This window comes from Haliotis rubra, unplaced genomic scaffold (assembly GCF_003918875.1).
Source record: "Haliotis rubra isolate DU_JTF1 unplaced genomic scaffold, ASM391887v1 Scf222, whole genome shotgun sequence".
NCBI lineage: Eukaryota > Metazoa > Mollusca > Gastropoda > Lepetellida > Haliotidae > Haliotis > Haliotis rubra.
Window position 1 is genome coordinate 721,729 of NW_025766248.1, and position 13,210 is coordinate 734,938.

The window sequence follows — 13,210 nt, forward strand, 5'->3', positions numbered from 1 at the left end:
TGTTAAGTTATAATACACTTTTAGATCATGCAAGGTTATTTTTCAATATTGAGAATAAGTAGTATTATGTAACCAGTGTTGTCATATAATTAAATCTAGTTCCCTCTAGGCAACAGTGAATTACTTGAGTAGATCTTAATCAGGCTAGACATTTTGAACATCCAATACTCTACTTTCTCTGCTCTTAAGACTTTTTTGTCGGATCTCTTCTGAAAAGTTTGAAAAAATGAATTTCTGTCATCCACTCCTGAAATCTTCCTTGCCCAAAATAAGCATCTCTTCAGTTTAGCAGACATTGAATGTGGCTATTATTGCTGTCATTTTATATGAACAGTACTACATGATTGTTATTATTTGAATAAACTCAGAGTATTCTTCGGTTTTTTAATTTTGTTATCAACAGAATCAGTTAACACCAGTGGCAAGAAATATATATCTATTAGGCCTTTTTTTTAATTACTTGGTTTACGGATTTAAAAAATAAATAATATTAGGTCGGTAGCGAGGGGGAAAGAAGGGAATATGGAGATATTATTTGACCACTTGAGTATATCATTTATGCCAGGTGCAGCATGCCAGCTGAGCAGCCTGTGGCATTAGCTTTCTCTCTGTTCCACTCTGTTTCAGGGAATATTCGAACGGTGCAATTTGCTATTTTTTTATTTTTTCCCCCACTTTCTTCACATTTTGGGCCAGCAGATCCATAAACTAAGTAATAAATTTTAAAAAGGCCTTAGGTTAAATTCTATACCCGTGTCACATAGCTTAAAAAATACAATGGTTGAAACTTGAAAGATTGAATGTTGAGAATGTGAACAAATTAGTGTTGTGTGAAGAGGAACCTCACCCTACCTAGGACAATCTTTGTTGTGGAACATTATTGATTTTCTTTCATGAGAAAGAGGACATGTATGGAATCTGTATTGGGCAGGAGTGGATCAAGGAAATGTGATACTACTTTGTGCCTTGATGACTATATATTTGTAATTATATTGATGTCAAAGGAGAGCGCACAATAGTTTTGAAGGCAGAGCACACTGGTTTGAAGGGAGGGCACTGTAAAGTGCCCAAAGTAGAGCACTGTAATTTGACCAGATTCCAAGCTTTGTTGTATTGAGTCGCATTTAGTTGTAGTTTTTGTGTTAATAAAATTGATTGTGGAGAGATGTTTGCCTCTGTAACTGCCAACCCACCCTAAAACATTTTCTGCAGGGATTAATGGGAAGTGATGATTCGCAAAAGAGTAAAATCAAATGGACAGTTCAGTGTACTGACATAGATGAAGAGTTAAAATATGTGAATTTAATTTTTTGAAAATATACTTTATTTTAGATATTTGCACTTTGCCTGTAAATTGCTTGGATATACTGGCTCCAAAAGTTTCCTAGATAATCCCGAAACCTTTTTATATAGGGCATTGTGTACTTAGTTTAGAAATAGCTTTCATGGTATATCGTTTCAATGTTTATGCTTTCAGAAATGTCTTTTTGAAGCAAGTTTCAATATGAATATGGTCAATATGAATATATTTGTGTTTTTTCAATGTTTATGATGATAAAAGTTGTTGTCCGTGTTGTCTGTCATTGTATCCATGATTATCCAGACTGTTTCTGAGCAGGAGCAGAATTTGCCTGTCATGTCACTGCATAGGTGACAAGCTTAAGTAGTGATTTTAAAAGAAAACTAAGAAAATTTACTCTAACTCATTCAGACAAGGATGTATGGCCCAGCCATTTAGGTGCCCCAATTTGCTGTGCAGAGTTGCCTCCCTTGAGCACACCAGAATCCTAAAGGTTTATCAGCACCATACATGTGCTTGGTCTTATTGATGTGTTAAATATTTAAAACCTGGATCACTTTGGGCTATCATCCCACATTAAACTGACACGCGTTAGGGTACCTGGTCACAAACCTATTACTGACGTTTATTGAAATCTTTCTGAAACGATATGGATCAAGAGTTGTTATTTGTGGGGCTGTTTTGTTTGTTATATCATAAAAATAATGTAAGAGCTGTTGTATCAAAATGACGGTTCAGATGATGGTGTTTTGTTGAATACATAAATGTTACGCTTATAATTTTAAATGTAAGGTTGGATAGACATGGTTAAGATTGTTCACTGTCTACAGTTTGTTGAACACTGCTCTGGGACTTAAATCCTTAGGGTATTGGATTAGATATGAAGGTACATGTTAGCAACTGTTTTCTTGTCGCACTATCTCTGTCCTAGAACAGAGCCAAATGCTGGATTGCATTTACATTCCTGCTTGACAACGGTAAAAGAATCTGAATCGAAACGTCGCACTCGTGTAATAGAAGTTGTTATTCAGAAACATTGTATGTCCGAACTTCTATAATGCCACTCAAAGAAACAAATGCTGGAGTTTAAGAAATATGTAAATGCTTCTGCCCACTTCAAGTTCAAATCCAACAGAAACAAAGCAAATGGATCTGTAAATTTGGCTGCATAAGGTGTTTTCGACGAGGATATAGACATGAATCAGAACTTGAGGCTATACCATGTTTTTGATCATCATTAGTGTAAATAATACATGGAGATGGCCTGTATGAACTTAGAATAACCCGTCTTCCCATGTGATTTGTTTCCACAGTACAGTTGTGGTGGATCTGGTAACTTGGTTGAGACTGGTCATGTGTGGCTTGGAACAATGATTATGCTTCCAACCGAGATTAATTATATTCTACAGTGGTATAACTCAGCATAAAACAATATGTATGTCATCATGAGGTGAACATTTTTCCCGATATTCTTGTGGTCATTCATTTGATCTGAGCTTCCTTCTGTGCATTGTGTCCATGTCTTGAGCTGATTTGCCAAGGATTTCAATAACATTCATGACCAAAACAACTCATAAAGGAATATGTTCCTCTCAGGGATGTATCTCCCTGCTTCCTTGTTAGGCCATGGGGTGGCGCGCCAAGAAATATTTTTTTTCCCCTCAATCCTGACTTTCAAAAGATCCTCATCTTCCACAAGCAGAGAATTGTGTGTTGGGTGAGCTTACTTTGATGTTTGTATATATCTGCTTTGTTTAAAGCTCATGGTATAAAATAAATAGTACATGTTAGCTTAATCAATTGCTATATTTTTTTTCACCCAGAAAATAATGAAGCTGCAATTTTTCATGAAAAGGTTATAAATTTTCATTTGCGATTTTTCATGAAAAGGTTATTAATTTTCATTTGCATAATATGACTAATGATGCTGTTTTGCTTCCCAATGTTGATTTGACGCAGTAATTTGGGTGAAAGAAATCTGATGATAGAATTCATATTATTATCCACATCAAAAAGAATACATCTCCGTAGATCATCACTTGTTGCCTACTGACATATCGCACAGTTATGTAAAGTGAAGACAATTTTACTGAACTTGGTCACATTTATACTGGCATAGCTTTAGTTGACACTCTTGATCTTGGGAATTTGGTTCCCTATCAAGACATTAAATACAAATTGAGTAATGATGATTCATCGAATACCAGAAGAGAACTTGGTCGCTGAGCCAAAGATCATAGCTCTCGGCTGGACAAGGCAACAAAACAGGTGCTCTCATCTCTGTAAATACACATTGTCCGTTTCAGTTTACTATTATGGTAGTGTAGCTCATGCTTGTTATGGTGTTGTTGCAAAATGTTTGTATTCCTTGTTTACTGATTTGGTCCAACAGTGTGGCAGTATCAAGATGAGCCAAAGAAAGAATGCAGAATATTTTATCTTTTTTGTTGTGCTGTAAATTGAATTTCTGTCCATCTCAACTGGAAATGTCTGACAAGTTTGTCTCTGTGTGAAGCGTGCAAGTGAGCAACCACTGAGGTTGTGTTGGAATAAACCTGATGTCAGTGATTTAGGCGACTTACTGTTTCTCTTCAACTCCTGGAGTTTCCCCATACTTGATGTATGTTTGTTGTTTAATGCTGCATTCAGCTATATAATGGCAGATGTTACTGACGTCATCTAACCCCATTTGTCTCTTCAACATCTGGAGTTTCCCCCATGCTTGATGTATTTTATTTTAATGATGCAGCATTCAGTAATATATGATGGCAGAGTGTAAATAATGGGAGACTGGATCAATCATCATGATGATCATCTAAATCCTGACCACCAGACCTCGTTCCACCTCTTACAACAAGCATGGGTTGAAGACCATAGCTAGATATTCAGGTGATCACTCTGGCGTTGTGCTGGATGGTGTGGACGTCTTGCTCATGCTATCAACCTGTCATTGTACTTGTCATCATAAAGGCAGGAAGCTTGTTTCTCTCTGAGGAATGCTGATTTGACTCATGTAAACCGTAGTATGTGTAACGACATGGCTACAATAAAAAAGCTTTATTACTTTGCAAAATACTGGGAGATTCAACATCAAGACAATCTGTTGATTATGACAAAAAAGAAATATTTTGACAAGTAATTCAGAAACTGACATCACAAGACATGATTAATGGTTATGTACAGTGTATCACAACACAATCACAGGATTTCAAATGAAACAAGGATTTACACAATAGTCCCTACCCGGGTACATATATGTATACTAATACATGCAAAAGTAAATCACAAAATACATTGCAGACTGGAATGTTGTGTATTCACTCCAAAACAAATGCCATGTTCATGTGGTTCATGGACAACCTTCACTACCATCACTGTGCTAAAATTACTTACCACATACCTTAGTCATTTAAAGACTGGGTAGAAGAATTTCAATTTAGAAGGAATAAACATCCTGTGCAAAAATGGTTTGCAGTTTGATTTAGTGTGCCATGCAGTACAATGGTGGCCGAGTTTTCTTTCAAAGATGTAAAAAAAATAAAATATTCGAGGACGGAAATTTAGGACCATAGAAGAAAAGAACCAACAAATGTACAGGCCGGTCATGTCGATGAAGGTGAATGCTGATGATATTTTCCACCTCACTTCTTTGAAAGAAAAGCCAATTACAGTGATTCCAGTCATCTTAATCCTATCCTAATATTTTGATGTAAAACAGAGTAAAAGTGTAAAATTTAAAATTTTTGACTGCTATGTTTTGATAACTGTAGATAAAATGCTATCTACAGGATGTACGACTCACACTGACAATCACAACCAAAAGAAATGTGAAAGCTGTCAGTTCTACTTCCTATAAAAGCTTTAACTGCCATTACATTATCAAGAGGATACAAAACCAGGGATTTACAGGATGCGAATTCCTGCATCCTATACGCATAACAATTGACAATGGACGCAACAGGGACTCAGAAAAAGTCCAAATACTTTTGTAAAAATTCCAATCAAGTGACAATAAGTTATCACTGAGTTTGCTACTAGCTGGGTAAAGGTATTATTTGCAATTTAATTACTGTAACAATGTGATGATCATGATACACAATACAATAACAGTATTAATAATAATATTTAAGTGTATGGGACCCCCATTTTGTTGTCCAGGACCCCTGAAAATTAAGAGCATGAGTCCCAAGGACCCTCAAATACAGGACTCCAGGTAAATCCCTGACAAAACAATACTGCTCCTTTATTGCCAAGACTAACATTGAGCCTAAGCGCTAATCTGAACAGTTATTAGCTATTTATATATTTGTATCTTTATATATTAATGAGTAGTAAACATCTGAATGGTGTTTTATCAAGCACTATGCATGTCATTCTTGTTACACAAACTCCATGACAGCATACAACATCCGTTTGCTCTTGTAATGTGGATGCTGCGCGGATGCGGCCATTACAAATGTGAATTTCTTCCCTCTAATATAGGCTTATGTTTGCCTGAGGGCATAGAAAGTCATAAACCATTTCAGAATTCACGATTTTGAAGATGAAATTGTTTCATGACATTGCAGATCAACAGAAAATACTAAGTTTGATATTCACAAAAGCTGCTACATGTATTTAGGTGTGGAGAGATCTGGCATCATGACCTGACAGTCACTAATGTGCGTTTAGGCTATTGCTGTGAGGAGCTTGGTCTATTATGCTCATACAATGAAAAATAGTTAACATTATAACGCTCTCACATTACAAGAATAATTAAACAATATATGGATTTCTTAACAGGCAACTAGCAGCCCAATAGTATACTGATACAATGAAAGATAGTAAACAAGATCATGTTTTCAAATTACAAGAATAAATAAACAATATATGGATTTCTAGGCAGGCCACTAGCAGCCCAGTAATAAATGCTAAACAGAATGTAGAATGAGCTTTGGCTGAAGAGTTGTCTGTTCGCTTATTCTATAAATAGGAATAGTACATTTGATTGTTTTTCACAAAATTAGAATAAATAAACAACAGATGGTTTCTAAAAATATCAAGAAGTGTAATAAAAGCACTTCAGACCATATATCCACTAAAACAAATCTTTAAATGAACACATCTTCCACCCTGCTTTATCAATACATAACGTAGAGAGAATACATGCAAATGTGTGGTTTCAGAAATTAACATGACGGCACACAAGAAATATATTTTCGTGTTCAGTAGAAGCCAGAGTTTGTTTCCTGTGATGTATGGAATAAACACTACTTTCAAAATCAATGTAATAGCAAAGAAATTATTTTACACTTGTTGATTTCAGAGATTGAGTGAGTATGGTTTTATGATGCTTTTAGCAATATTCCAGCAATATCACAGCGATATACACCAGAAATGGCCTTCACATATTGCACCCATGTGGCAAATCAAACCCGGGTCTTCAGCGTGACAAGCGAAAACTTTAACCACTAGGCTACCCCACTGCCCTTGTTGATTTCAAGAGCTGAAAGTAATACTTTACAGTTTGATGTTAATTCATGGGAAAGCAGGTCATTCAAAGTACGCGAGTTTTTGTTGTTGAATGTCCCTATCAGCAATATTAGAGACATATGACAGCAACCTGTAAATATACATTCTGGACCAGACAACCAAGGGATTAATATTGTGAGCGACAATCCACTCCATTAGGGTATGGAGACTTTCAGCTGACCAAGTAGCTAAGCCTGGCCACCTGACACAATTGGTCACCTCTAACGACCATCCTACGATACTGAGTACCTATACCAAAATGGAATTCACACTGCCATTCAAAATATAAAGATTTAAGACCAGACAAACATATCTGATTTTTCCCATTTCTTTCAGATGCCATGGGAATGATGTAGGAAGATTGCACAATTATCAATAAATTTCTAAACTGTAAACATTGAGCAAACCAACTGAGCAGAAAACAATAAACTAATAGAAAAAATATAATCACGAAAACAGAAGTAAAACATATGATCCTGATAAAGGGGAGGATGTTGTTGTCTAACTGTCACACAAATGAACACAAATATCAAACAAGAAAGCAACTCTTTCGGATTCTCAGTGTGTACATGAAATATCAATAAAAATTGGAATGTACAATTAAATATCAATATGGTTAACTTATAAGAGTCACTGATAGCACTTTCACTGGATTTCCCTCTGGTAGAAATGTGTGCACAGATAATAAATAGTCAATTACAATAAGTTCCCTGGCTTTGCAGATGCCATTGTAAACAATCACAGCTCACATGTATGGAATTCCGCACATTTCACTGGAAGATAGACATTATGCATACCTACATCAACAAAGATACAGTACCGGCCATTCACTAGAGTTAATATCGCAGCTACGTGACGTAGGCAATAATCAAGTCTGGACCAGACAATCCAGTGATTGACATTATGAGCCAGGAATCCTGGTATAGTGCCATGCAATCAACCAAGTGACCACCTCATCCATTTAGTCGCCTCTTACAACAAACAGGTCACTCGGGGCTTGAAAAATTCAACAATGCCCCTCCACCTAAGACTGTCTGTATTTCTGGTCAAGTCAAACTAAATATCACACGGAATATTGTTTCTGAATTAGACATGTTACACATAAAATACTCTTGTCTAGGCCAAGACATTTAAACACAAAATACTGTTGTCTAGTTCTTGCAATGAACTGAAATTTGTCCATTCAACCAGTGTTTAAAATTCGCCTGCCCGACCGTCCAGAACGGTCTTTTTTCATCTCGGACGGTCAAATGTCAAAAGTAGCCTGTCCGGTGGTCTGGTAGATATCTTTTTCTCTGATCTTGATTGTGAGGCAGAAAATGCAACAGATTTCTAGTCTGTAAACCAGGCCATGTACCTTAGCCTTAACGTTACCATACATGCAGTAAAGTATTCAGAAACTTGATTATATGTTGGCTTTTTATTGTTGAAAACCTGACAGGCAAGTTTGTATCCGGACTGGTAATTTTTTAAAGTTACCAGTCTGGCTGTCTGGCTTGGAATTTTGGGAGTTTTAAACACTGATTCAACAGTATGTCACATACCACATCGTACATGTGACAGTGTCAGGCCTGTGGATATAATTTGAGAGATAGATTATAGAAGCAGTGAAACTTTGCTATTTCAAAGTTAAGGTGAGGTGAGGTGAAATTTGGTTTAATGTCGTGCTTGAGAAAATTTCGCTCATATAACGACGTGCATGTGTGTGTATGTGTATTTCAAAGTTAAGGACACAAGACCATGATGGTAGTAGCACACACTGCACCATGGGTTAGCGAAAGAACGTGAAGGGTTTTTATGCCATTGAAACACTCTTCTAGTAATACACCATGAATATTCCACCTATAGACATATTTTGGCCATAGAGCCCACATTCAATATTTACCATATAACTGGGTATACACCACTGGAAACAGAGACATCTGTCACAGATACCATAGCCCTAGATATAATATTCTTAGCCAAGGTTAAGGTCAACAGGTCAAAGGTCATGGGCAGTCTCACAACTAAATGTACATATGTGGTTGTATGTAATAGATGACAAGGTTACACTCATAGTCTAAGATTGGTATACAGTGATAATTAGTCAAATTGATTGATTGTTACAACATAAACATAAAATATCTTGTCAAAGACCCACTGTCCACAATCTTAATGCTTCTCAAAATAACCCTGTAATCTGATCAAGTCTTAAGGCTAAGCACTGTAAATTCTCGCTTAATTCTGGAAACTTCATATTTTGAGTATATCATAAGTTCCCTAAACATTGTGCAGTTTGGTGAAAGTAAGCTTACATATATATATATACACAAGGATAATTTTAGGTAAAATACATAGTGACGTTGGACAATAACAGTGAAAGATGTACCATTTTGCTGTACTGCCTCATACATTCTTGGCATCTTTGTGTCTCTGTCATGGTATTACATCTGCATCGTGCCCAATCAAGCACCTTTCTGGTTTGTTTCACAGAAGCATAGAACTACATAAAACAGGCTAGCAGAGAACTGATCAGTAATTGGACAGTCAGTGATAAGCTGAATGTAGGCAGGTGCTTGATTGAGCTGATCAATCATTTGGCAATCAATGATTAGCTGAGTGCAGGCAAGTGCTTGACTGAGCTGATCAATGATTCGGCAATCAATGATTAGCTGAATGTAGGCAGGTGCTTGATTGAGCTGATCAATGATTCGGCAATCAATGATCGGTAGGTGCTTGATTGAGCTGATCAATGATTTGGCAATCAATGATCAGCAGAATGTAGGCAGGTGCTTGATTGAGCTGATCAATGATTTGGCAATCAATGTTCAGCAGAATGCAGACAGGTGCTTGATTGAGCTGATCAATGTTTTGGCAATCAATGATTAGCTGAATGTAGGCAGGTGCTAGAAGGTGCTGATCTCTGACTGCACAATCAATGAGTTGTAGTCCTGGTAGGTACTTGACTGTACCGATCTGAGACGCAGCTGTGGTCATTCAGGTGTGCAGTCAGAAAACTATGTCAGTGGTAACTTCTCCTGCATCTTCACAGCAATAAAAGGGTTGTCATCATCCTGCAACATCAGCATCAAAGGAATATTACATCACTCATAACTCAACTATAATAACACATAACCTGCTTCCTACAACAGACACAGACAAATAACAGAATAACTCACACGAACACATATGTATTCATCAACTGGTTTCACGTCCTCTATTACACAGGGATAATACAACAGTATGTACTTGTATGAAGGCACTCACAGTCTGAGTGTTGATAGCGGTATGAAGAGAATAGCACTTCCTTTCATCTTGGCCTGTATGAATTTCTAAAATGACTCCTACTATGACCTAGTCATATGGCTACAAATGTTTCACATACCAACTTTCTTCATGAATACAGAGACTTCTCACATTACAATTTAACATGTCAAAGCAAAACTGCATTATTTCTACACTTAAGTTCTGTTCATGGTTTGAACCAAATAGTTTGAAATAATTTCATAGTGAATGGTCCATATGTGCCTATTTTCAGGAAAATGAGAAAAAGAGTAAATAGAAACCCTGGACCCACAACACGTAACAACATTTTGGATGATCCATTCCAATATTATCAATAACAGAGAGCCATGAGGCTCTGCAGCTCACCTGAATATATCCTGCATTGTAAAATTTGTAATGACTCAGGCAGAAAAGCCTGATATGGGTATAAGTTACAGTTACAATATGGTGGAAACTGTGGCCATGTTTGAAATTGATTGGAAATAACAGCACCAATTCTTGGTCCGTGTCAACGGCAATGGAGAACACACCATAGCATATGCCCATCACTCAGTAGAAGCGAGCTAATGACACAAGTTACAGGAAATTAATGAAAGCATGAAACTATCCAGGTGGTCAACAGAGCAACAACAGAAATTGATATGAAAACCTCCACCAACATAAACAAATGCTATCGCCTGGCATGGTAGAGATGGAGCTAATACAGGGTCTGTTATCCTAAAATCAATACAAATATTTTTCTATTCATGAAACAGGTTTCATAAATTGCTAATAGCTGCATCAAATTCACACAAGCGTTCTCAAATTTCTCATAATATATCTGAAAATGATTATTCCTTTTTGTTGATTCTTAAATTAAATCTTTACCATCATTTCCTCACAAACTTCAATATAAATATTTAATTAAAAGCCAAAAAATGGACTGAGTAAAATATGTCAAGACACACCTGAGAAACGTCTAATCGACTCAGTTAATTGCTGGTATTACACCTCTATGAATACCAGTAAATAAAACATCTTTTAAAAGATTGATTTATACTTTGCTAATTACAAATCTAACACAAAGACATAAACAAGTTCTTTTCAAAATCTAATTAAATTTTTTCCAAGGTTTCCAAAGGCTACATTCCTGACATAATGGCGGACAGCACAGGTTTTACATCTGTAGAAAGCTGAGAATGTACCTCTCCGGGCAGTGTTTGGGTGATGGGGAGGTCTACCAACTACTTACAGCAAAGTCATCGTCTGAAACCTGAGTAATGTGTTCACATTAAGTTAAGTATGGAGGCCACCTCATGCAGAAATTCTGCTTGAGGGCAGACTGATTGGCATCTGTATCTGAACTGTAGAAGGTTCAGTGAGATTGATACCACACAGTATAAACACTGGGAATGGTTAATGAGCATGAATTAATCCATATACTTGAAAACAGTTGGGTACATGAAGCACATACAAAACAAACAACACACTCATTACAAGGTGGGATAAATACACAATGCCATTAAAAAGTGGTAAAATGTAACATATGTTATTTTTGGGATTACACTTTCTCAGTAAAGTACAGATTCTAGTACTTTTGTTGGGTTGAGTCCAATCCGGGATTTGAACCCACACTCCCAGAGTCAGGCATCCAGAAAGGACTAAACCTAACAAAACTACTAGAATCTGTACTTTACTGAGGAAGTGTAATCCCAAATACTGTAAACGTATTATATTTCGAGTAGGTTTTATTTTCGCGTTTTTCGCGCAAAACATTTTAGCGCGAAAATTTATACACCGCGAATAAACCTGTCATTCATTCAGTCTAGCCACGCTTCGCCCTGAGTTGTTACCATAACACATCACGTTTGAAGACAGAAATCAACGGAATCTTAAAATGACGACTGATCATACTTAACTGTCGCTGTAATGGATTTCCCAAAACATAATTAAATAATGAGCCAAATCCCATTGCCAAATTAGCTTAAAACAGCAATGTGTGTTGTGGCCGCCATTGAAATTGGTCACATGACATGGTTTGATACAAAACAGATTACCGCGGAAACGACTCGGAAAGAAATAATACAGCAGTATTTTATTTATTCATTAAGATTTTATTCACCAGTACATCATGAAGCTTAATAGTCACTAACACTCAATCATCTCATTCACAACAACCCGCTTGTTTGAAATCACAAAGAGCTTCATATACAGTATAAGTTAATTCACAAATCGCCAGAATTCGAACATAAGACTGATGTGTTTTTCATCTCTTCCGGGAGTAAACGGATTACTGTGTACTAGTATATCGCACAGATAGGGATTTCCTGTGAGTAAGCAATAAACGCCGCCTGACAGGTTAAGCCACTCTGTTTGTTTTCACTGCTATTAGTGGCGGCCAAAGAGACAGCTGGCAGTTCCGGCAATTACTTATTGCGCGAATAATTGACCGCACGATGTAGTCTAAACTGTCAATTCCGCAAAAATTGCACCACGCGAAAATAAGTACGTTTACAGTATAACATACGTTACTCAAGATGAGATAACATTAAAAGAAATGCTGACAATACTTGACTACATTTGTTGTAGCTATACAAGTAATGAATTTCACCCTAACAGTACTTATTCAGCAGTGTAGCAGTGAGGTTAGCAATGTAGTAATATTACACGTATATCACAAAAACCTTTGAACAATCCAGTTTGGGCCATTGCTAACTTGACAGAAGAGCAAATATCATGACCAGAAACAACTCAAAGGCACTGAATCTGCCAGGGTCCTGTTGCACAAAGCAATCTTAGCACTAAGGTGATTGTAACTCCTATACTTTAACAAAGTCGTAAGGCTATGATCACTTTGAAAAGCAGGGCCCAGTTTCACAAAGCTCTCGTAGGCCTAAGATCTCGTAACTTTTTTCGTAGCATTCGTACTTCCTATGTCCCTGTTTCACGAAGCTCACATAGGCCTAAGACCTTGTAACTTTTCTTGTAGCATTCGTACTTCCTATGTTACAGTATAGGACATACGAATGCTACGAGAAAAGTTACGAGATCTTAGGCCTACAAGAGCTTTGTGGAACGGGGCCCAGGGCCCTGGTCACCCATTCTCTGCAACTCTATCAACAAGTATAGTGTGAAGGGACCTTGCTTCACCTGTAA

General features: G+C 36.9%; 1 protein-coding gene and 1 long non-coding RNA gene across 2 annotated transcripts in view; one reads left to right on the forward strand and one right to left on the reverse strand.

Annotated features, from left to right (window-relative positions):
* Positions 1-3,870, forward strand: LOC124277496. The gene is made up of 2 exons (XR_006898839.1): positions 1-3,155; positions 3,191-3,870. It is a non-coding gene; the product is annotated as an uncharacterized LOC124277496 (long non-coding RNA).
* A 4,430-nt stretch (positions 3,871-8,300) lies between these two features.
* LOC124277497 (endosome/lysosome-associated apoptosis and autophagy regulator family member 2-like) overlaps positions 8,301-13,210 on the reverse strand; it is a 60,818-nt gene continuing 55,908 nt past the window's right edge. The window contains 2 exon segments of the mRNA XM_046713201.1: positions 8,301-9,864; positions 11,307-11,327. Of these exon segments, the coding sequence (XP_046569157.1) occupies positions 9,808-9,864; positions 11,307-11,327 (78 nt within the window). The 3' untranslated portion in view covers positions 8,301-9,807.